The sequence below is a fragment of the Diabrotica undecimpunctata genome, chromosome 2, assembly GCF_040954645.1.
Source record: "Diabrotica undecimpunctata isolate CICGRU chromosome 2, icDiaUnde3, whole genome shotgun sequence".
Lineage (NCBI taxonomy): Eukaryota > Metazoa > Arthropoda > Insecta > Coleoptera > Chrysomelidae > Diabrotica > Diabrotica undecimpunctata.
In genome coordinates, this window is record NC_092804.1 from 35,776,412 (window position 1) to 35,803,132 (window position 26,721).

A 26,721-nucleotide genomic window follows, 5' to 3' on the forward strand; every position below is an offset into this window, starting at 1 on the left:
AAGTATGGTAACTGAGGAATAAATTTTAATACAACCAGTAAAACATTTGCATTGTACCTATAGTAAGTTTACTGACCCTCAATTATGCAGGCGAAAACTATAGTAAGTTGAGTTACTGTAGTCTTCGTTGCAAGAAACAGCGGAAGGTATTGCAAATTTGACTTGCAATTATTTGACTAATGCTATAATTCTCACCGTAATTGTAGGTTAGGTTTGTTACATACTACTATAAAGATTTGAAATAGTTGCTGTATAAAAATAGTTATTTTTGACGCGAATTAAAATGAAATCAAAAAATGAAAAAAAAAAAATTTGCACAATGCAAAAAACTTATGTGAAAAAGAGTCAGGTAACTTTGATCTATATTAATTTTATTTCTTATTTCTTACTAACATAAATTATTAATTTAAAACCAGGAAAACATTCAAAAGCAGTATGCCCTTCCAGCACATTTGCAATCTATGAAACGACCACCAAGTTTACTTATGTCTGTAAGATTAATAAATGTATTATACCAGTGAATTTAGGTATGTAGGTAGATTGTTTTTATTATGTGTGTATTTTAACAGGTTCTTTTTTAGAATCCGGCGACTTTCGAATCACTAAATTTACTTGTGTTAGTGAAATACCCCTTGTATCAGATGCAAGAACCTCATCGTATGATATAACTTTAGTTCTCAGCAACCACTCTACAAACACAGCAGTGCTGATAATGCACAAGCAGGTACATAATTATTACTTGATATAACTGTTGATAACACCATCAACTTTACTGGGAACTTGTCCGATAGTTCAGATCTCAATCCTAATTATAAATCTGAACAAACGTCAGATTCTGACTCATCTGATATGCCAGATACTGATCTCAAAAGTCAAATTCAGGGTGTCAAGGTCTATAGAAAGCGTAAGATGACGGCTAAAGAAAAAACAGGTAGAAAGCGTGCAAGAAATACAAGTGGGTGGCTTGATGTTAAGCCTAAGAAAGATTTAAACATAAACATTGAACACAAAAACTTGTAAAATTTGTAAAGAAAAAATTGTAAGGGTTAGTGGAATAAATAGGTCCGGAACTATTTTATGCAAGGAGCACCAATGCTTAGCATACGCTGATGATGTGGTTCTCATTGCAAGAAATGGAAAAGAACTATCAAATATAGCGAACAGACTGATTCGGGAAAGCTCCAAAATGGGACTGAAAGTTATTATTAATAAATCGAAGTACATGGAGATCTCGAGCAAAAAAAGAATAAACACCAGGGGATCCTTTAAATTTGAAGTGGAGAATGGATCAGTTGTAGAATTCAAGAAGGTGGATGAATATATGTACTTAGGTACTCTTATTGATAAGACATATAAGGAAGAAACTGAAATCAACCTGAGACTGACTAAGAGCAACAGGTGTGCTGGAGCAAAATAATTAAGGCCAAAGATATATCTCGTAATACAAAAATAAGAGTATACAAAACTATAATTAGACCCACAATCCTATACGGTGCCGAGACATGGACTATGAACAAAACCATACAGAATACATTGGAAGCATGGGAAAGAAAGATAATTCGCAGAATGTTTGTGGAAAAGTAGTAGAGGGAGAATGGAGAAGACGAACTAATGCAGAAGTGTACCATTTGTATGTTAACCCTACAATAACAAAAGCGGCGAAAAGACGTAGACTAGAATGGCTCGGTCATCTAGAAAGAATGCAAGGTAATAGACTAGTCAAGAATATTGCTTGGAGAGTACCTGAGGGCAAAAAAAGAGAGAAAGGCCAAGAAAGAAATGGAGAGATGTAGTGATGGAAGATGTCAGAGAGATGGGAATCAGAGATTGGAAGCTGATAGCTAAGAACAGTAAACGATGAAAATTATCCATCCAGCAATGGGCCTGAAAGGCCTGTTAGCCCTGTACATATATACATGTCATTTGTTTACGTACTAATGTCATATTATGCCAAAACAAAATAATTAACATCAGTACAGTACTACAAAAATAAGTGTTTTTTGCAGTTCTCAGTAAATTGTTTATTTTATGTATGTATTTTATTTTGAAAGCTCTCAATATAAAGAACTTTTTATGATCTTCAAACTTTTATTTAAATAATTTTTCTCTAGAATGTATAAGAAACGGTTTATAGGCAAAAAATCTTTTTCAGATTAATAAAAATAAAAAAGAGTGTGGCACTGGGGGAGTGCCGAAAGAAGTGAATACTCTTATAGCGTGTTTTTGCTATATGTTAGTTAATGAAACTTTATTTCCGCTTATTACTGAATTATTAATACTCTTTATAATAACACTACATATTGAAATTTTTGTAAATTTAAAAAATCTCTAATTTTATTTCTTTAAAAATTTTGTTTATTGATTTAAGGAATTTGTAAAATTTGTTAAATATAATATAGAATTTATTCATCATATACATACATGTTTAACATTATCTACATAATTATTTATAATTTTGTATAATTTTTTTTATTTTATTTAATTTTTTATAATTTTTTATAAATTTTTATACCTAACTATATTTTTTTATGATTTTATTTAAGTTTAAATAATTTTGTTTTATTTAATTTTAATTAATTTTACTTAACTGTATTTAATTTTATTTTATTGTACTTAATTTTCATTTTACTTAATTTTATTTGATTTGATTTAATTGTATTTTATTTTATTTTATTTTATTTTATTTTATTTTATTTTATTTTATTTTATTTTATTTTATTTTATTTTATTTTATTTTATTTTATTTTATTTTATTTTATTTTATTTTATTTTATTTTATTTTATTTTATTTTATTTTAATTTTTTTTATTTTATTTTATTTTATTTTATTTTATTTTATTTTGTTTTATTTAATTTTATATAATTTTATTTAATTTTATTTATTTTATCGAATTTTTTATAATTTTTAATAATTTTTTATATTTTTTTATAATTTTTTATAATTTTATTAATTTACTGCATCAACCTGAGTGATTGATGCAGTTAATAAAAAATTCATAATTTTAAAATGTAAATCGGTTAGAAATCGATATATTAGAAAGTTACATTGCTTTTTATACACATTGTATATATATGTATTTATATGTGCTTTATCTATGTAGTATGTCTCTACAGTTAAATCTTCGTCTTAGTTTTTAGAAGATTAAACTCTATATTTAGACACTTTATTCCGTTGTACTACTGCAGGCGCTTTTGTAATTAGCAATTGATTATATTATTTATCAATCGAGAATTAATCTGCCCCTTAGGGCTGATAGAGAACTAATTTTGGAGTTAATGGTCTCATTAGTATCGTAATAAACAACTTACAGGGGTGTAAGTCTAAATGACAAACATACAACAGTTACACCACAAACTCCTCTCAATATAGCTGAAAAAAAAATCCATCCACAACACTTACTAAGAATTCAAAGAAACATTATTATCAAAAGATCCTACAAAATATCCTATTTCAGGTATTTGTCAAAAGTGATTTGTCGAGCGGAACCGTAACAATAAATTGTGCTAAAGAGACACCCGTTAATAAGATTACTAACTAGACAAGGTTTTGTCACAGCCTTTTCGAGGTTGTGATTTGTCAGGGCATAGTATTTACTGACCCTAACGAAGGCGTGGAGTTTTGATTCAGAAGAAAATCGATCCTTCAGATTACGAAGTATTGAATGATTTTAAAAAAATAAGTCAAATATAAACCAACTCATTCGAAGTAGACTTACATTATTTTTGGAAGTTTTTTGGACATTCCACTGAATTATTCATTACACTCATTAGTAATTTATTTAATATTTAATTATACGTAACTTTTACAATAATTTAATCTTAAGCCGGGATCTGACAGAACGTGTAGCGGGGCTCTTCATCAGCGAAGAAAAATAGAAAATACATAAGGGAAAAGACAAAATCTAAAGACGGGAACCAACGCAATGTGGAATACCTTTTTTACCCTTAACATTTGTGGTTTACGATCCCTGGAATAGGACAAAACTGCCTATTTACGGTGAGCACGTACTGTCCCGTCGATGGTCGGTATATCAACACCGTTCAAAAGAAGTTGTAAGCTGATGATTAGCACGTACTTACCTCTCCAACCCTTCCAACGCAACTAGGGACAGGTACGGTCAGTGTCGTGGCAATTTTACTAAGGAGTGGTCTAAAAAAATTGTGTTGTGATTTTTATCATTATATAAATTACCCCACTTATAAAAATTTTTACACGCAATACTGGTAGACAAAACTCGCTCCATTTAAGTAATTATCAAAAAGTAAATATTTATTAATTTCACACTAACGTGAGGTTTCCACCGTATTGTCTTTGCTTTTTACTAATATCTATTTTCTATTTCTTTTTGTCGACGTGAACTAGCGAAACTTCCACGTACTGTGAGAAGCCGGCTTTAGGAGTTGTCAACCCCTGTGCTGTATTTAAAAAGAAGGTAGAAAGATAGTCGGTTTAGGAAGCTGTGTGATTGGCATATTCGAACAAGGTTTCCCTTAAGTGGGGGATTGTAACAATCCTCTTAATTTTCAGAAAAATCGTAAGCTTATTATTGTATTAGTGAAAATTAAATTGTTTTAACAAAAACACTGCAATTTAAATCAACGAGTCGTAGAGACTCACTAACTTTTAACAATGTGTTCAATTTGGCTATTTGGCATTGCTTATGATGTTTTGAAACTAAATTTTTCAACAACTTGGCGTCTATGGATGAAAGGATGCATATTTTCGCATCGGTTTCTAGGGTCACATAGCTAGCATAGCGCTCTTACTGGAGGCACATTTAGAGTTACGTATCTGTCAGATGCAGGAAAGTTTGAATTTTAAAACCGAACGTATGTTTTAATAATTCAACATCTAGGCAGCTACATTTTGGTTCACCGTCGAATAGAAAATATTCAATATGATAGTCTATATTTAATTCACATTCCTAGTAGCCTACGGCATAAGAACACACATAAATTTTATAACCTCAAATGAAACTCCTTTTACATGTGTTTGATTTAAATTTACTACTATAACAATTTTAGAAACTAGTGACTTAGTGGACCTTTACTGTTGTTATCACAAGTGAATTGTGGATGCTTTAAAAATCAGTATTAGTAGTGTGCTGCAGATAAAAATTGAAAATAATGAGATATATTTAAATAATGTTACTATAACCAAAGTATCATATATTTACTGTACCGAAAATAAAGACTCTAACCATCAGGAATGCTGTAAAAAGAGTTAGAAACGTTGTATATAATATGAAAGTTAACGACAATATGTTACAATTCCAGTACTTACTGTAGAACTGAGACATAAGTAAATATACTCGTACAACGCTTCTAATATAAGTTTGTCGCGATTTTTAAAACACTTTGGATTTTCATACAAGCTTGAAAATGATAGGAGAGTTCTTTGCAAAAAGCCAAATGTTTTTTTAACGGTTATACTTTTTGAAACACTATATGAAAAATTATTTAAGTTCAAGCTCACTTCAGTTCGTTTTTTTTTTGGACAAAACTTTTTGAAAGGGGCATATAAACGTACATTACAAGATGACAATATAAAGATCATCACAAAAGGTCAAATTGGAGAGTGCAAAATATTTTTATTCGATTAAAATGAGTCTTTTAAAAAATGGGTCTGTGGAAAGCTCACACCATTGCTGGAAGAACCACCTCTAATTACTGTGTATAATGCTTTATATTCTGCTTTAAACTTTTTGAACAAAATCCCAGTTAAAAAAATGGTTTTTTCTCTAAAGGCGTTACAGCCCAAATCGAGCTTTGGCCTCCTCCAAACTATGCTTCCAACCTTGCTGGTTCCGAGTCGATCTAGTCCAGGTTTTCAAGTCTAGCAAATTTTGCTCGTCCGCTGCCACTTCATCCTTTTTCGTGGCCTTCCTTTGGTCTTGCACCCTGTATTATATTATCTAGGGTGGTGTCTTCATTCTAACTATATGACCAGCCCATCGTTGAAGTTTAACGAATTTTGAGATCGGTGCCTCTTGAACAGTTGGTTGTACTGGTTGTACCTGGATCTCTATACTCCGTTTTCTTTAATAAAAAAATAAAGAAATATAAATTTTGAAAAAGATTCTTGCAAAACAGAGCTAATAAGTCTTTGTCAACTACAGAAGCCACAAAACGTAAAGTACCTTATAAACGAACTACTGTAAGAACATGGACATCAGGTATTACGACTACCTCCATATCGTTGTCAGTACACTCCGAGAGAGTTAGTCTGTGGAATTTGTAAACAGTACTATAATTATAATCATTACATTGGAGAAAATGGACGTGGAGATGCAGCAGTCAAAAAAGTATAGAACGATGCTCTAACTCTAAATGAAGCAGTACATGAAGTTCGAGCTCATTGTATTAAGCACACAGAAAAATTGATAAAAAAAGATGATCGGGCATAGCTAATCACATAAGAAGAAGAGAAAATACCAGTTATAGATCTAGCAGACAATTCAGATGACGAGGCCTGAAGCAATGAAGAGGACAACTGATTTTTATTTTTTAATACAAATATAACCAGATTATATTATGTGTTAATTATTGAGTTTTTAACGTTAAAGGTTCTCAATTCTAAATGCTTTTCTCAATTTTAAATATAAATTTTTATCTGAAAAATATGTGCAGGTAATTTGTTCTTATATTTTTAATGTTTTTCCAATTATTAATGTTATAACTAGTTTATAACCTTGTTTTAATATTCCGATGAAAAAAAATTAATTTTCCTAAAGTTTAACAAAAAAAAAAGAGTGCATTTTATTTACTAAGAAGTCCCTCCACAATTTTTACCCAAGATTTTGTCAATATCAAATTTTCAATATCAAATCGGTTAAAAATGGTGAAACAGACTATAGTCCATTTCCATCATATTGATAGCACATTATGTATGCAAATCCCTAAACTGTTGATACGGGTGACTCAATGAAAAATAGATATTTGTCAACAAGTTTACAGAAGTATATAGGAAAACAATTTTAAATTGAGTATGACCACCAGGTATAAAGTTTGAAGCAGAATAGAATACAATAGTTTTGAAGGTTACTAATCCCTAAATAAAGTTGCCAGTGTCGGAGTGATGGAGATTAACAGGTACTAATGAATTTGCAAGAAATGTAAGATGTTTATTTTATTGGTTATATATAAAATAATTTGTGGCCGTAACAGGGGCCGATTTGTAAAAAAAATGAATACTATTTTAATCAAATTCCATTTCAGATTCACTGCTTTCTTCAGAATCTAAGGAATCTTCAACTCCAATGTTAATTATTACCGGTTTCAGCATTGCATCAGTCATATTATCCAAATTCCACATTTTATTTTCTTCCTTGTGAGCATGACTAACAGCATTTTTCCAATTTTCTGGAGTTACTTTTGATAAGGAATGTTCTAATAATTGTTGTAAGTCTTCTAATTTAAAAGTTTTGTTGTTGCGTCCGACTTCACCCTTTACTTGAGACCATATATTTTCTATCGGATTCAGATCACAGTGGTATGGGGGTAAACGTAAAATAATTACATCACAGTTTAATGCCATTTCATCAATTATATATTTTTTATAAGCTGCTTTATGTTGCCTTACAATAGGTAATAATTCATTTTTTGTCGAATTCTCCTTGTACTCAATTGCGTGTTTATCCAACCATTCGATTATCTCTCCTTTTTTCCATGCCGTTGTTGGCAATTTTTCTGCTAGTCTTGAATGGTAACTAGCATTATCCATGACTATGACAGAATTTTTTGGAATTAAATCCACCATTTGCTCAAAATATTCTTCAGTCAGTAGTCATTTCCTCGTGGTAATCTTTGGTTGATTTTGAGGCAAAACTTAATAATCCACCATTGACAAAACCGTATTCGTTTCCAATATGGGTTATTATGAGTCTGCGTCCTTTTCCAACGGGAATATTGTTTATTCCAGTAGATACACCTTCGATGAATGCCTGACGGGAACTTTCACATTTGTATCAACCCATAGATATGGTATAGTATGACATTCATTTAGCCAAGTCTCGTCCAAATAAAAAATTGTTTTCCCTTCTTCTCGGTACTTTTTAATAGTTCTTAGATAATCTCGTCTCCAACATACAATGTAATCTTTTTCAATTAAAACGGATTTTCTTCTATTCTTTTGCCAACGAAATCCCATCTCTCTCAATAGTCCCCATAATTTCAACATATTTAACAATAATCGTGTGGCATATATACCGACGTTTTTTACGCACAAAAAAGGTGTAGTGAGATTAGTGGACACTTATTTTACAGAAGATTTTTTAAAAGATAATGAATTGTTGACGGCATCTTAAAATATTATTTTTTTTTATTTATTTCAAAACAAGTATAGGGTGACGCCTATGGTTTTTTGACCTGTTGAGGATTTGCATACATAATGTGCTATCAATATGATGGAAAAGGACTATATAGCATTCAATACTGTGTTAAAAATTATACTTGTTTTAACTTTTCTAATGTTTTGCTACCTCAATAATTTTGCATGCTATGCTGCCTACTCCTCAGTGTCGAGTGACGACCGGTCTTACCCTGTGTGGTTGCTTTTATACTCTCAGTATGCGCGTTAACGGTATGCGCTGACGTGGTATGAGCTGACGTGATCTGAGCAGTGTGGGTTGGGGCGGGGATCACTGAAGCAGAGGTCGCCATGTTGCCGTTAGTCTTTTAGCGTCATCGCACGTGTTTAACCCTAGAAAAGTCTGTTACATTTCTCACAGTTTCAGTTTTCTTTTCTGCTCTTTTTCTTTTACCTGATGCTGTTGAGGATGTCGCGTTAACTATATCTTGTTCTATAAAAGCGATCATATGATCATCAATTTCACGAACCTCAGGAGAAAAATCCGGATCATTTAAATTGTCAGCCAGGTTCTCATCGTCTGAATCTGCACTATCTTCTACTGCCACATTATCCTCCTCAAATTCGCCGTCATCGGTTAGTTCTTCTAGCATTTCCCAAATTAATTCGGGATCAGTATCCGCCGAAATTTTTTCCAATTTTTTACTCATAATAATGTAGCACACAAACAAATTGGTATGATACAGAAAACCTAAAAAACGTACAAACTACAGACTAAGAAAATAACATATTAAAAAAAATCCTTATTTTTGCCAGTTATACGCTTTCTCGACGTTTAAAATGTATCCGCTTATTGCCAGGGCTACGTCAAATGAACGTACAAACAAATTTTAAATTTATCACCACTCGACTGGTACGACACACACTCCGTTACGGATCTAAACCTACTGACAGGATAGTTCGAAGAGAGCATTAAGCTAGCAGATGAGCTTAATCAAACAGGTGATAGACGTTTTACGCGCTAAATTTGAAATCGTATACGTCAAATTTACGTACACTGGCAATCTAGGATTAAGCTGTTAGGCCGTTTCTCAATTTCGATGGCTTCACGAATGACTCTCGATTCTAAAGAGCGATGTTTGTTTTTTCGACTGTAGCATTCAATACCGTGTTAAGCATTATACTTATTTAACTTTTCTAATTTTTTACTACCTTAATAATATCGCATTTTTTGTAGAAATTGATTTTTTTCTATGGCTTTTCGGATATTTATATAAAGGGTATGTCTAAATATTTTCAATTATGTTTACTCCTATACCATTTTCCTGTCTCTTTCACAGCTTATAATTTTCAATTTTAAAATAGATTAGGGAGCAATAAATTTTAAGTAAGTCATAGATATAATTGGATTAGAATTGATTATTGAGCTAAAAAGTCTTCTAAATATGTATTACATACCTTACGGAGTAGAATTAGGTATGCATTCGCAAATTTATTGCTAGCTAGCACGAATTCCGCATTGAATACGTAATGAAGACAGAAATCTTTTAGTTTGGTACAATTCGAAGAGACGTAATAATTTTAAAGTTAAATACGAGAGTATGTTAGACATAAATGAAACTGACTTTTTAAAAATTATTACTGATTTGAATTCACCTTTATCAAGCTATATGGTAAAAAATGTAAAATAAATCTAATTTAAATACAAAAGTATGTTTGTAAATATAAATAGTGATCCAGCATTCAACTAGCGGAAAAACTATTACAAAAAACAAAATCGAATAGGCTATTAAAAGCTTCAATTATCTTATATTTAACTTTTTCAAGATTTACCTTCATCACATATTTAGCACATCGCGAAATAATGAAAAATAAGCAAAAACGCCCTAGAGTTTGGATTAAAAGTTAGAAAGAAAAAGGGCAAGAATTGTTGGTAGAACCAATTGATTAAAGAAATTATCTGAGAATGTCTGAAAAGTCATACAATGAATTGCTGTCTTTAGTGGAACCTATAATACCAAACACTGTAATGAGAGAAGCTATTTCTCCTTAAGTGCAGCTACAATCAGATACCTAAACGAAGGTAAAACTCAAAAAAAGTACAGTATTCTACTTTATTATCTACGCAAACTTTGGAAAGGATTATTTTAAATGCATGCAGAACTATTTACAGTGCATTAAAAATGCGGTTATACATGAAAAGTCAACCAAAAAATATTGCAAACCTAAAGAAGCCGCGAGCTGGGCTCTTTATTTAAAACCGCGGTATTGCAATGATACACTGGCCAGCTTTACCGACGAGCCATAAAACCGCGGTTTTACTCGTTCTATCGATTTTTTCACTCGCCTAGCCTTTTTAAGAGTACATAAAATCAAAATATTGCTTACACAGCAAGAACATGTTTTACAAAACCACAGTTTCTCTACATTCCATGTTAAAACAAACAGTAATGCGTTTTTTTTACCTTTCGATTTTCACTCAGGAAATAGTTTTTAAAAACAGATTATTTTAATATAAGTTGTTTTATGCCTAAATTTGACAGGTGGCTTACTTGGTCTCGATCGTGTGAGCAAATAGCCATGCTTTTATTTGCATATTCTGAGGTTGATGTTTGTACCAGCAGGATGATATCAAATTCTTATTTTTTTGTGTGTTTATATATATTATGTGTTTGTGTAATATATATAACTGTGGATGTTGTGCCTCTGACCTTCAATTAATCCATTAATGTTGGTATATTCTTGTTGCTGAATTCTTCTTTTAGCGTTAGTAACCAGACCATACTACATTTTTTTGATAGGTTTGCTACACTTTTTTCTGCATTAAATAAGATGAGGGCTGCTTCTTTGATTTCACTCGTTTAATATTGTTTTACCGACTAATTTCAAATGCTCCACATTTAAAATAAAGACCTTAATATATCATTATTAGAATCCATGGAAATTGTTAAATTAAAAATTACAGATATAATGCTGAATGACCACCTTGAGACAAACACCTCTCTCTCTCTTCCACAACTTATTCAGTTAACGACATAAAGTGTAGGCACATAGTAAAGGTACATCACGTGAGAAAGAAACTGCCGAAACCGCTGTAGTAAAAATAAATTGAAATAAACTTTTTAGTGTTCTTCAAAAGTTGTCTGTGTTATTCTTAGATATATAAAGAGACTAAAATTATTTTATACTTTATACTAAATAGATTGTAATTATTATTTGAGTTTAGAATATTTACCTTCATTATGAACGATATAAATTTGTATAAGAGAAACTAATTATTTTAATATATTCTAGAGCATATTCCCACCATCAAGTCATCACAATATCCTTTATCGATGAAATTTAACCGATAAAATGTGTAAAGGGCTTTTTAAAATTAAATTGAGATCGTGAAGAGGCTTGAAGGATACTTTAACGAATGCAGCTGCCAAGAATCGATCGGAATAGAGTTTCAAGGACCAAGAGATAATGGCATGCACTCAAATGATTCAGTTATAGTTGTAGAATCGTAATTTGCATCCAATATCTATATAATTGTACAACTAAAACGAAGTATTGATTACTGTCTGAGTATTTATAAAAATTATATTTATAAAAAATTGCTAAAACTATGATTTTAAAATCTAAAGCCTACACATTTGTAGTGCAACCGATTTAAACACATGATCCTTTCTTTACTTCACTTTAACGTAGTAACGAGTAGAGAAACAAAAAAAAAAGAGTGTAGCTTCTGTATGCAATTTTTATATTTTGCCGCAAATAAACTCGGTTTATATAAATGTGTTAAATGAATAACCGTGACGAGATTTTTGCCATTTTTTAATATTCTCATGAGATCAGTACGATTTATCCCTTTCAGTATCCGGCCACCATAAAGTTTTGATAACTAGAACCTAGTCTTCTAAAAGTATAGCATGAAATTTTAATTTTGAGTTTTGGCAACAAATGTGAGGCAATTAAAATTTGCTTAAAAACGCTAAATTTAAACTCTCTCGTTACAAATGGCACAAAACATTTAAAACTGTTTTTTTTTTTAAATAGAAAACAAAAGGTTTTCAAAAGCACCTAAGTTCTGCTACAAATTGCATCCAAAACTGTCTCCTTTGAGGCATTTCCTATGACGTGTAATCGTTTGTAACGTCAAAAGTTTAAATTCTGCGTTTTTTAGTTATATTTCAAATGCCTCATATTTGTTACCACAACTTAAGATTGAAATTTCGTGTTATAGGTTTTAAAGATTGGTCTCTAGTAATGGAAATTTCACTACGACCGGTCAATAAAAGTGATACATTTCATTGATCTCACGAGAATCGTAAAAAATGGCAAAAATCGTGCAACGTCCATTTATCGAAGAGATTTATAGAAACTGACTTCATTTGCGAGAGAACCGAAAAATTGCATACGAAATTATTATTTATTACGAAATTATTTAACATTAATTTCGCTCGCGCAACTGACATTTAAAATCGCCGGTCGCTCCAAGCGTTGTTTCTGAGAGAAAGATTTGAAAGATTTATTCTACACGAAAGTGCTAATAAACATTTTTGTTCAAGATTATCTCAGCTATATTTTTTATTTAAAACATTTTTTTCTACGGCGTACATATTCTTGGTAAATCGATTTTTTTGAGTTTTTACCCCACTATAAGAATGATTTTAGGGGGAAGCCCGGGAGTAAAAGCGGTAAACTTTTTTGCATCTTTTTTGGTGTCCCAAAGTTATTATTATCGGCAAAATTCAACTTATTCGTATGATTTTTAGAGGTCAAATCTCTGACGACTTGACTGTGGGTACAAAAACAAATAGTAGCTTTTTTATTGTATTATTTTTGGAGATAAAACAGTTTCATTAGTCAATGGATACAATAAAGAATAGAAAATAAATTAAATTTTTTTGATTTAGTTGTTTTTGGACACTAAGCGGCTTATAAATAGAAATAGAACTGTTCATAGATTTAACTGTTTTCATTATTCAACATCTAATCCGTATTTCAGAGAAACTCATAGTCAAAATCTGTGGTCGTAAATGTTAGGGGTGGTAAAAATCAAATAAATGAATAATCGTGTTTATTTAGATTTTTTAGAGAATAATTTATCATAACTCTTAGAAAATGATCCTCTTAATATTCGTCACAAAATGTTTTTTTACAGGGCGATGCCCCGGTATATCACACTAGAATAAATAATAATCACCGCAACACCTATTTTCCTGACATATGGATGGAAGGAAGAGAACCCTTTTAACAACCAACTCGATCCCCAGGAATAAATAAAATTAATTGCTTCATGGGGAGTTATGTGAATAAAATTCAAACTGCATTCCAGAGTATTTGTTAAAAAATGTAAGTCGGTCATGTAAGTAAGAATTAACAGATTGACTGCGTTACCGGTCCCCTGGGACGGGTGTTATTATTAAAGTGCGGCGTGTGAAAACTGCAAACTTTTAAAAATTGCAAAAGGCATATCTTCGTTAATATTCGTTTGTTTTAAATGCTAAAAATAGCATTATACTGGTCTTAAGATTCTAAACATTTCTAAAAAAAATGTACCGGGCTTTGGGGGCCAGTAACGCACAGAATTTACAATTTGTTACTCGGGTGCGAGACCGGTCCTGAGGGACCGGTGCATATTTATATATCTGCATGCTTGCGCAGTCAATCGACATTTAGTATCATAGATAAAGAATATTGTTTAGTATCGTTTGTATTTCAATAGCAGGTGTGTTTACGTCCGTGTTTTACGTGGTTTTACTAGTCTAAAAATGTCATCTCGCGTTAAAAAGATTTTGTTTTTAGCTCAAACAGCTGATACAAACAAAAAAAAACTGTAGAGTGTAATGAACCGAGTACTTCAGTTGAAAATAAAAAATATGACGAAGATAACCCAAGTATTGTAAATTCGCGCCAAAGTCCAACTGATTTAAGAGACCATGTGCTTGCAGAGTTGCCAAATAGTGACAGTAAAAATGAACGGGACGATCCTTTTGATTCGGACGATTCTGTAATCGACAAAAACTATGTTCTTTCTTCAGATGAATTGTACAGTGATGATACTGATGAAACTGAAACGTTTTTTTTTCAATATGTATAGTTATGGGATTAGTTGATGGTCCCGCAATATATTTATATTGGTCGAAAGATGAGTTCAGGAATGAGTTTATTACGACTACCATGAGACGAGACAGGTTCCTTTTACTGATGCGTTGCATTCATTTTTGTAATAATCAGCAGTGTAATAAAGATGATCGGCTCTATAAGTTAGGGGAAGTTTTAAAAGTACTGAATAAAAATTTTCAAGCTGCATTATCTCCAGGACATGTGATACGAATGGGAGAGGATAGGCTACCAAAACGAGCACTGAACGCCAGAATGCAGGGAAAGAGACCAGTTGGAAAGCCAAGAAAGCGCTGGGAAGACACAGTAAGCAGCGACGCACAAGCACTTTTAGGAGTCCGTGTATGGAGAAGAGCAGCCACAGACAGACAAGGGTGGAAGCAAAAAATAAAGGAGGCCAAGGCTCATTTTGGGCTGTAGTGCCGTAGAAGAAGATTAACTCCAGGACGGATTTTGGTAGTCGATGAAAGTATAGTACCTTATCAAGGAAGACTGCAAATAAAGCAATATCTGCCAAATAAAACACACCCGTATGGAAATAAATTATATAAGTTATGTACAGTGGATGGTTATACTAACAACATAATCGTTTATCGTGGTAAAAATACGACTACCAATGCAAATACTGCTCAGAGTGAGCAGATAGTGCATGATCTTCTTGAACATGTTGAATTCGAAAATGGCTAGTATCGCTACTTGTATGCTGATAATTATTACTCGAGTTTACCTTAACTACATTATTAAAAAAACAAATAATTTATTGTGGAACACTGAGGTCCAACAGAAGAGGTATTCCCAAAACGGTACCTAAAAAAATGAAAAAGGGAGAAATTTGGGGTACACAGAACAACTCCTTACGTATTATAAAATGGATGGACAAACGGCCAGTTCTGATGTTAAGCACTGATCCAACCCATACAACTACTTTATAACCAACAGGAAAGCGAAACTGGCAACGTGAGTTTGTATTGAAACCAAAGGAAATTATTGATTACAATCAAGCAAAAAAAGGAGTAGACTTTAGTGATCAGATGAGTTCTTATCATTCCGTTTTAAGAAAAAGTTTAAAATGGTACCGTGAACTAGCCTTTGAATTTTTGCTTGGAACATCTATTGTAAATGCCTGGATTGTTTATAATAAGATTAGTTGTTCCACAACATTATCTATAATGGAATTTAGAAGAAGATTGGCGCAGGAGTTACTTGTTACTACAGCTGCCCACGAAAATACCACTACTCCCAAAAGAGTTCCGTATACTTTTGTTAAACCGTCAGGACCTGGAAATAACAGGCAGTGGCGCACCGAGGGGGGGGGGGGTTTGCGGGTTAAACCCCCCCCCCCCCCCCAGGACCCTATTCCAACACTGTTATTTACACATTTTAAGGACTCAAAATGGAGGTAACATCATAAAAAAAATTTTGGTGACCAACCAAAACCCCCCCGGAGGCAAATTCTAGGTGCGCTACTGATAAAAGGAGAAGACAATGCCAAGGATGCTATCATAAATTAAGAGAAACACATTCAAGCAAACAGGCAAGTAATATGGTAGCAAAAGTAACAAGTTACTGCAATGAATGTCCTGGACAACCAGGAATGTGTTTATCTTGTTTTAAGAGCATTCATAAAAAATAATCTATTTTTCTGAAACTTGATTGTTTTTTTTTAATAACTACGAAAAAATCTTTTATTTTCCTGAAACTTTATGTTTTTTTTTGTTTAATAACTAAGGACATAAATATTATTTAGTTTACATGTTTTTTTGTTTTCAAATATCACTTACACTAATAAAATATTAAGAAGTTTTGATCTTTTAATCTAAATCCGTAAAAAATAGTAAGCTGTCTTGATACTTTAAAATATTCTTAACAGAAAACCTGATCAAACAACGAATGACAATGGTAAGTTTTAAAATATTTTTACTGTTAATAATTGATCTTAAAACTTGTATAATTTATATTATAAAACTGTAAAAATGTAAAAACTAATTACGTCACTACCGGTCCCCCACGGTCGGTAACGCACCGTGTTCGCGTCAAGCGACCGGTAGCGCACTGTTCTTGGGTTAACATATTTTGGGAACGCAGTCAACCTGTAGAAATGTGATTGTTTTTTTACTAGCCATGTATTAACTTGTTGTAATAATAAAACAAAAACACTTTATCATAAAACTGGACAAATATCAAAAAAATAACGTTGAATGTTTCCGTATAGGGTGTACAGGACGTAGAAATAAATATGATTGTCGGATACAATTGACCAGGGCCGAACAAGCTCAAAAAAAGCGCAAACCTTAACTCTAAACGGAAGGCGCCAGACCCCTCTCCAAATCTTTTTAAATTAAACTTATTTGAAATCCTAATACATCTAAATTAAATCAATATTTTTTGTGAATTTTTGTTAATTTAAATCCATAAACCTTAATATCATCCAATGCGAGTAGTTTCTCTCTGTCCCTTATACTCCCTTATACATTATTGTACTCCCCGGAGTAATCATTCAACTAAAGTTTGAGTAATTTTTCAACTGTTTTAACAGAAGGATCTATTCGTTCAAAAAATTTAAGGAAAACCATGGTGATTGGTGGCCAATAGAACTCTCTTTGTATAATGAGAACACACCTGTATGCATAATGAAGTTAGCGAGAGCAGAAAACTGCACCTATATATAACGGCGCGCGACGCCTGAAACTAAGTTATTAACCCAAAACCTAAGATGCCATTTTCGAGTTATGTGCGGTGGCCCTTAATTATCTGACACCAGATATGAGTTATAATTTGCAAAAACACCATACTCAATTGACATTTCCATTAATAAATCAATCAAACTGCGAAATCGTGAGCAGGTTAAAAAAAATTTTAGGGGTAACGGCAGCTGCATCATCTTTATAAAGGTTCAAAAAATTTTTCGTGCTCGAGTGGGCCGGCTGAGCTGTTTGGACCAGCAATTGACCATTAGTTTTGAAATACTTTGTATAATGTGTTACAACCTGTAGATAATAGAGTTTGTGTATTCAAAAAACATTTAGCCCAATTTAAATTAAAATAAGCTTAAGGTCTTCATGGTATGCCGCTATGTTTGATTTTTCTTTGTCATTGTATTGTCATGTATGTTAGTTTGTTTAGGCACTATAAGCTTAAGGTCTTTTTGACAATTTACCCTCTGACCCGAACTCTTTATTGTTTACTTCTTGGGCTAAGCTCTTTCCAATGGCCCCTCATACGTCACGATCTAACAAGCCGTTCTAGAGCTGAACGACAGAGTGGAAGTGAAAGGAGGTAGCCCAACCGCCCCAACCTCTACTACAATTTAAACAAATTAAACTAACTCCACTTCTTTTGGTCGTAGAAAACCTTTTTTTTAAACTTTGTCTTGACTTCAGCTATAAGAATCAATAAGTTAAAATGTGTGTAAAGTATGAAGAGCGCTGTATCTTACAGTCTTAGTCGCCCGTATTTCACAGCAATAAATAAGGAGTAAAAAAATTTTTTTGTAAATATTTTTTTTCCTACATAAAAATATAATCGACCGAGAAGAGAATCCGTTTAAAATTAGATCTCTACCTTTAAAAAAATTCTAGACCTGCAAAATTTATGAACATTTAGGAATTCGTATAAAAAATTAAACCTATCTCAAAAAGAAATTAACCGATCGGATATTACCTACTAAGTCCAATTCGATTTGTAATTAAAATAGCTACAATATATTGCTTTTTTGTATAAAGACAAAGAATTTTTACAAAAGTTATTTCAAAAATACATAATAGCGAAAATTGACATTTTTGGACCTTCAATCGTTAATTTTGCATAAACTATTGGGTAAAGCATAGCATAGCTCAAATTAAAGCTTTTTTTATTTACTTTCATAATATTATACCGTAAAACGGGGTGAAAAGAAACTGGAGGGTGAATAGAAACTAAATGACAGTATTTTACTAAAAAACTCATTTGTTTAAATTTAATCCGGGAAATAACTATTGAGGTACATAAACTCACCAAATGATAAAACACGCCATTTTAGTGGATTTTGCATTTCAACAGATGGCAACACTGGAAAGCAGCAATTTCAGTTGAACAGCTGATTTTGCCACGTTTCAAAGAGCTGATTAACTTTTTGTAACAAGGTAAAAAAAAATCAATTAAATGAACAGTTAATTAGTCATAATATAGCTTAGGGAGTATACCTAACATAAACACTTGGCAAATGTATCATAATCAACCAGTAATTTGATTTGAATGTTGTTTTGTAAAAACCTAACCCCAATTCTGTTTCTATTAACCCGCAGTTGCTAATCACCCTCTGTTTCATTTTACCCACTGTTGTGTTTCCACACACACCATCTCTTTTTTTCTCCAGTATTTTTTATTTTGCTTCTTTTTTCTCCAATATTTTTTATTTTGCTTTCAGATTAACCATGCTACGAGACTATGTACATTATCCAAGGTCCAACTTTTACAAAAAATCCAATCGTGAGGCTCTTGAAAGGGCCTTAAACGACAAAAGAAATAGAAGATCCTATAGGGAGGCAAGCAAAGTACATGAAATTAACTATTGAGTGCACAAAAACCCTAACTTAAAAACACCTTTGGACAAACTACACTAACAAAGTTGGAAGAGGAAGTTATACTGAAACAATTGATAACCTGTGCTAATTGGGGCTATCCCTTAGATAAATACGATCTTAGAGTGATGGTAAAAACATACCTAGAGACTTTAAACGTGTATTTTGATCACCTGGGTGCAGAACTAGAAGGTATACTGTCTAATATTGTAAACTTCGATGAGACGAATTTATCTGACGATCCCGGGAGGAAACGAATAATTACAAAACGAGGATGCCGTTGCCCCGAACAAGTGTGCAACTCTTCCAAAGGCTGCACATCCATCATGTTTGCCGCAACTGCTGATGGCAAGGTGCTACCTCCGTACATCGTATATAAGGTTCAAAACATGTACGAATCATAGACATTGGTTGGGTAAAAGGTGCGAGGTACAATTGTAGCCCTAGCGGCTGGTTTAATACTATAAGCTTCGGTGATTGGGTCACCAAACTAGCAATTCCAGCACTTAAGGACTTGTTAGGAAAAAAAATTCTAATCGACGACAACCTCTCAAGCCCTTTTAGTCACAAAACTGTAACCAAGTGCTGAGAACATGATATCTCATTCATTTTTTTACCGTCAAATTCTACACGTATGACCCAGCCCCTTGATGTGGCTTGTTTTTCGGCCTTTAAAAGAAGCATGGCGAAAAATTCATGAAAAGTGGAAAATGGGTGAAGGAAGAAGGGCAGCTACCATACCCAAAGATCAATTTCTTCATTTTGTTAGAAAGCTGATGGACCCGTTAAGCTGTGGGATCTACCCGTTAGACCGTGATAAAGTCCTAAACTCACTCCCTAGTGCCAACACTGCAAATTTTCAAGAAGTAGAACATGTTAGCAATGTAGTAGTTAATATGCTGAAATCCATGAGATATTCTAATACTAATACACAACGACGAAAGAGAAAGAAGGTCGCCGTAGTAACTGGTAAAAGTGTAACTGGAGCAGACTTTAGAGATGCGCATAACGACAAAAATATAGAAGAGTGAATCAAGTGAAGATAAAGAGCTCGTTAACAAAAGTGAAGGGGAGGTCGAATCAGATGATAAGGAGATAAATATTCCTTTAAGCCAGATTGCTGAAAATCAAAAACGTGGACAGACAAGTGTTCCTGTTCCTAGTATTTCCTACAAAGGTAGAATTTTTAAACAGGTTTATCCTGTTTCGAAAGAATCTATTCAACTATCAGATTGGCTGCTGGTTGCGTTTTCAACCAGTTTTAGGAAAAACGAAAGATTAAAGTATTATATTGGAAAACTGTTGAAAACCATTGATGAAAACGATGACATTTACGCAACTTTTTTGAGGCATCACCAAACCAAGTAATCAGCAGGGTTTATTTATGGATTTCCCACGAAACCAGACGTTTGCTATTTCTCTTTTGACCAAGTTGTTGGTCAAATTCATCCATCTGATAACTCCGAGCTGCCAAGCAGTTCAAATATGGAGATTCTTAAATTTCCCATCAACCAAAATGATCTTAATTAATGCAATCTGTTATTTTTACGAAGATTCTGTTGCTAGAAATAACGCAGTAGGTCTAGATTTAAGTTAAAACTTTTTTTATTTGTTCCTAAATGTAATTTTTTGTTCCTATAGTTATAACAGTACACAAGTTATGCTGTGAGAATTCAGGCAACGCAACAGGGTCTTTTGTGTTCCCTAAAGTAAGAAAGTTGTATATTTTTCTATATTTTCATACTTAGTAAACGATATAAATTCCAAATTTGTATATTTATTATTATTTTTACTAAAAAAATTAATTGAACATATTACTAATATAAACTCATGGGCAAAAATATCGAATATTTTGAAATTTTTCAATTCTTTTTTTGTGTTCACTATTATTTCAAAATAATTTTAGATTACTGAAGTTTATTTTGAAGTTTATTTTGACGTTTATTCAGCGTTTAGTGTCATTCGTACATTTTATCATAAAAAACCTTCTTCACGTAAAGGAAAAACCATAGTAATTCCAATACCCAATAAAAACCAATAAAAAAAATATTGTTTTGATTTAAGAAAGTTTAAAACAAATATGCCACCAATTCGACACTGCGATGAAACCCAAGCGGCACAGATTGTAATTTTGTACGAGGAAGGATATACACAAAAAAATATCGCACGGCGTCTCAGGAGAAGTCAATCTACAGTTTCCAATTTTTAAAAGGTACTATGAGACAGGCAATTTTGTACGAAGGCCTAGTCAAGGACGCCCAAGGTGCACAACCGCAATAATTGATGACCATTTTTTGCTACTAAATGTCAGACAAGTTAATGTGAGTTCAAAAACAGTTAGACGAAGATTAAAAAAAGCAAACTTAACAGCCTAGACGCTTTGCGAAAGTTTCATGTCTTCTCCAAAATCATAAAGCTCGTCGTTTAGAATTTGCAAGAAGGCATATTCATTGAAATATCGACAACTAACTGGAAAAATTTTCTTTTCACTGATGACAAAAGAATCCTATTATATAAACCAGATGGTCGAAATCATGTCTACAGAAGAGTTGGAGAACAATTCGCCACCTGCAATCTTGTCCAGACCGTTAGTTTTGAAGGTAGTGGCATAATGCTTTGGGGAGGTATTAGTTGGGAGGGACGCACCACACTTGTGGAAGTGATTGGACGGATAACTGGTGACGCTTACGTTCAAAATTTCCTGCAAGATCATGTTTTGCCATATGTTGGTTACATTGGATATGACAGATTCATGTTAATGCACGATAATGTTCGATCGCATGCCGCTGCCATAGTAAGTAATTATCTTGATGCGATCCAAATTCGAAGATTGGATTGGCCGCCATTTAATCCGGATCTAAATCCAATAGAGCAGATGTGAGATCAGCTAAAACTCATACGGCAAAGAAATCCCGTTCCAAATAATAAATAGAATGCAATTTCTGAAGGGTATGTCCAAAATTTATTTGCAAGCATGCCGAGAAGGATGCAAGTAGTAATAAGAGCCAGAGGAGGAATACTCGTTACTGAACTTGCACTTGTTTCAATTAAAAAGACTTGTTTAAGCGATTTAAGTTAGCGTTTAAGTTAAGAATTATCAAACCTTATTAACCTAGCATTAAGCATTTTTTTTTTTCGCAATTTTCTCCACATAAAAACTTAAAACTGTTCATTAAACATTGTTAAAATAAACTCTTTTTCATAATAAACAACTTGATTGACCAAATTTTATTCTCAAAAAAGAAAAATTAGAAAATTCCAAAATATTCGATATTTTTGTCCATGAGTGTATTTTAAATGTCTTTATTGACCTCCGGAATGGTATATAAGCCAAACTAATGCAAAACAAAGCATTGTTTCCTTTCACCTCGTTTGGAGGATGAATAGAAAAACACTACTTTTTTTAATTTTTTTTTTTTTAATTGGGAAACTCTTTCAAATTTGCTCACTAGGCCCTTTAACCTATTAGCCGTGACACCCATTTTGCATATTTTTCGTGGCCGATTAGATAAATAGCAACCGAACTACAAAGCCTGAAAACCTCAAAACTGTTCCTATTGACCCCGTTATACGGTACTCATTTTACCGTAAAATATTGAATTATATAATAAAAAAAATAATCAAAAAACACCGTTTTTGCACCTTAAAAACCATAAAAAACCAAGTGCCGTAAAAACATTGTAACCAACAGTTTTAACTTGTACGCACAGGATTTAGGCATTGCTCTTCATAACGCACGCAGCAACAAACGGATTAGATAAGCAGCAAAGTAAGAGACTTTACAGAACAAATGGTAAAACTTAATTGCATATTTGCATTTTGTTGAAAAGCATTCAACAAAATTTTAAGAACTGAAAGAAGCAGATTCTAAATTTTTCTCATCAGAAGAACTCGGATGAGAGCAACATGGATACCATCGGTACTGGATAGTGAACCATGAAAAATATATGATACAAATAGAAAATACATAAAATTAAGTTTAAGAATATGCATAAAAAAATTATAATATCAAATGCAAAGGTAGAGGAAGGTAAAGAAAAATCCAGACGAACGTAGAGGGTAAATATAATTACCTGCTAGGGATAGAAGGAGACTTTATCTGGTATGTATTAATATCGGTTACCTAAGAAGTTTTTGTACAATATGCATGTCAATAAGATAGTGATTTTTATTTGATATTGTTTTTCATTGCAAAATAAATATGTTCTCTACAAAATATGTCTTATTATTTATAACAGATTTCTCAACTGAACATTTATCGCCTCTAAATATGTTTAAATAATGATTTGAAGTTGCATTAGTGAGATTAGTTGCATAAGAACAAATGAACGGTAGCTTTAAGAATTTTATTTCAAGATTTTTAATTTTAATCAAGAGGGATATACAAAGTACTTCTTAATTACAACTTACCATTATTTGAGTTTTTATTATTTTGGTGTAGATTCATTTTGGGACTATCTACAAGTCGCTGTCTTTCTCTCGAATCTCTCCGCGAAAAACGAACCATTTTTTCCGTTTCATAAAATTTCGCGTTCGTCTGCGAATCATCGCAAGACCGACAAAAATTGTTCGGGAAATTGAATTTTCCGGAGCCACCACATGGCCGGGATTCTACTGATCGGACGGTGAGTTTTCTAATCTAGCCGGCCTTGCCTGCTTGCGACACACACGAGCGGCGACGACGGGAAATCCCGTTGCTATAGTTACGTGTAGGTTCGGGTTTGGAAAATTCAGGACTGGCGAATCTCTCTCGGGCTTCAGGGATGGGGGTGAGTTTTCTTCGTGGCGGGGTACGCACAGGCGTCGCGACTGCTAATCTTTTGCCGCAGAAACGTTGAGGTAATATTTTAAATTTGAAAAATGGGCAAAAAATAGCGACGAAAGGTGCACTAGCAATCTTTCTTGTCTGAATGTTTTAATAATGTGATGATACAGATATATTACGAAAAAAGAGCAGTAGAACTAGGATATAACAGATAGAACGATAAATATGATATATTAAAGCAAACCAAATGTTTTTTAAATACCTTGTTGGCTAATATCGAAAAATTTAAACAAAATACCGTATCTGGCTAGTATCATAAGTTTGTCCTTCTTTTTCTCATGATTTACAGTGGAACTGTTAACAAAAAGTTGTTTTTGGAATCATTGAAAATGATAAGAACGTATTGCAGTCATCCAAAGAATATTGGGAAGCGTGAAGTGATTCTGTACATACAGAATAGATATAATTAAAAAGAGTTTATGGCATTAATAAAGGCTAATTAATTATATGTCATTAAAGGTTTGATGTAAGTAGACTTATTAACTGGTGAGGTTAATTGAAGTTGAGAAGAGTTTGAAAACGAAATATATCAAATATACAGGGTGCGCAAAACCTCTGGCTTTCTTTTTATTGCGGCTAAATTATGAAGTATATAAAAAATGTTTGTAACAAAACTGACGTACCAATATCAAAAACGTCTACAATTTAAAATTATTTTCGATTATACAGTGTCAGTCGGAACAACGGAACAAACCAAAGTTGTGTTTTTTTAATGAAACACCCTGTATATTAAAGCATTTATGAATATACTTTTTAAAAATATGAAGAGTTTATATAAGGTTTTATAGGTTCAAAGTTAACAATTTTTGAAGTATTTACACTTTTATTGAGAAAAATGCTAATATTTAAAAGGATGTAGAATTAGGTTTCCAAGATAATAAAAATGTAATTCCTTACGGCTTTAGTTCCTGTAATGCAGATAAACCGAACATATTTTTGGGAACATATTTCTGTAAATAATGATTCATTAGATTTAATAACGTCTTCTGAAGAAGATTAACTACTAAGAACGATAATATGATTTTTTATTTGAAAATAAAAGTTTTTCTAAATATATACCTACTCTAGTTTTGTACTATTTTTTTAAATATGAATTTAAGCTACGGTAAAATGTAAAACATAGTATCTGCTTTAAACTTGGTTAAACTCATCGTCAGTTGGCGCTACAGCCCTTCATGAGCCTTGGCCTGCTTCAAAACATTCTTCCATCCTTCCCTATCGAGTGTCTGTCTTCTCCAGCCCCTCACTCCAATCTCCCTCGGATCTTCCTGTACATCGTCCAGATATCTGAGTTTAGGTCGCCCCCTTCTTCTTCTTCCGACCGGCCTGTTTAGCATAGTTATTTTAGTGGGATCACTCTCATCTATCCGCATAACGTGGCCCACCCACCTTAGGCGGTTTATTTTGATGGTCTTCACAATATCTGCATCACCAAAAAGTCTATAGAGTTCAAAGTTATATCGCTTTCTCCACAGACCCTGTTCGTTTACTCCGCCATTTATGGTCCTCAATACTTTTCTTTCAAAGACTCGCAGTAACTCTTCATCTCGGGTCGTCATTGCCCATGTTTCCGATCCGTATGTGAGCACTGGGCGTATTATTGTTTTATAAAGTTTACACTTTGTTGCTATTGACATACTTCTCGCTCTTAGTTGAGGGCCCAGGCCAAAATAACAGCGGTTAGCCACGCATATTCTTTTTGTTATCTCGTTGGATGTGTTATTTTTGTAGTCTACCAGTGATCCTAAGTAGCATAAATCTTCTACCATTTCTATCGTTTCGTGTTGCACCTCTAAGTTGGTGGTCTACCTTGATATGGCCGGCATATATTTAGTTTTCTGGATGTTAATCAGAAATCCGATGTTTTCTGCGGCATTTTTTGATACATGTGAAAGCCTCCACTGCTTCATTTTGGGTTCTTCCAATTATGACGATATCATCAGCGTATGCCATTATTTGTATACTACGGGTATATATCGTACCTTTTTAGTTTATTCCCGAATCTCTCATAACTTTTTCTAACGCTAGGTTGAACTACAAATTAGTAAAAACGGCAACGTCACAAAATATTTTGAACGTATTTACAGTTAAATTAAAAATATTTCACTTAAATAGTGTTTGTAGATAAGTACGGCGAAACTATTAAAGTTAATTGCGTTTTTCTCGAAAAGTATATGTCTGCAGATACTGTGTTTTTCATGGGGGCAGCCGTGCTGGTCTATGGATTATCAAATTTGATGGTGCAAGATGTCACTTGGGTCACACTATTGTAGAAACTGCCGAAAGATACGAAATCACTCTATATTTTCTTCCCAGTCTACACACGAGCTCCAACCAATGGACAGAGCTATATTTAGAGCCTTTGAATATTACTGGGATGGTGAAGTTATAAAATATTATTCTATCCATAAGCTCTTAAGTAAATATATAAAAATAAAACAATCAAAATAAAACAACAAAAGTAACACAATTAAGGGTCTCAAACAGGGATGTTTCTATCACCAACAATATAATTCTGACCAAATAATACTAACAAAGGAAAAAGATGATTTGGAATATATGGTAAGGAAATTACGAGAGGAGTAGCAAAAGGCAGTCAAACAAACAATTTGAATAAAGCAAAATAGCTCAGTATAGATGAAGAGGTATAGAAGGCAGGAATGCATATTCTCGCCAACTCTGTTTAATTTTTACAGCGAACAGATTATGCGAAAGGTACTAGACGGATGGAAGGGCGGAATATCAGTAGAAGGTCAAAAAATCAATAACTTGAGATATGCTGATGACGCTTTAATAATCGCGGCAAATCAAGAAGAAATGGAAGACATAATGAGACGTCTGGAGGAAAAAAGCAAAACATATGGACTATAGCTCAATAGAAGTAAGACAAAGATCATGTCATCAGAAATAAGAAGGAA

General features: G+C 32.9%; 1 protein-coding gene across 2 annotated transcripts in view; it reads right to left on the minus strand.

Moving 5' to 3' along the window:
• Positions 1 to 23,569, minus strand: part of vari (MAGUK p55 subfamily member vari) — a 150,434-nt gene extending 126,865 nt beyond the window's left edge. Inside the window, exon 1 of one of the 2 annotated variants that reach the window (XM_072522639.1) lies at positions 23,389 to 23,569. In XM_072522639.1, coding sequence (XP_072378740.1) covers positions 23,389 to 23,485 — 97 coding nt within the window. In that variant the 5' untranslated portion in view covers positions 23,486 to 23,569. The remainder of the gene's footprint in view (positions 1 to 23,388) is intronic. The other variant, XM_072522638.1, reaches the window with a different exon arrangement.
• Positions 23,570 to 26,721: the final 3,152 nt, after the last annotated feature.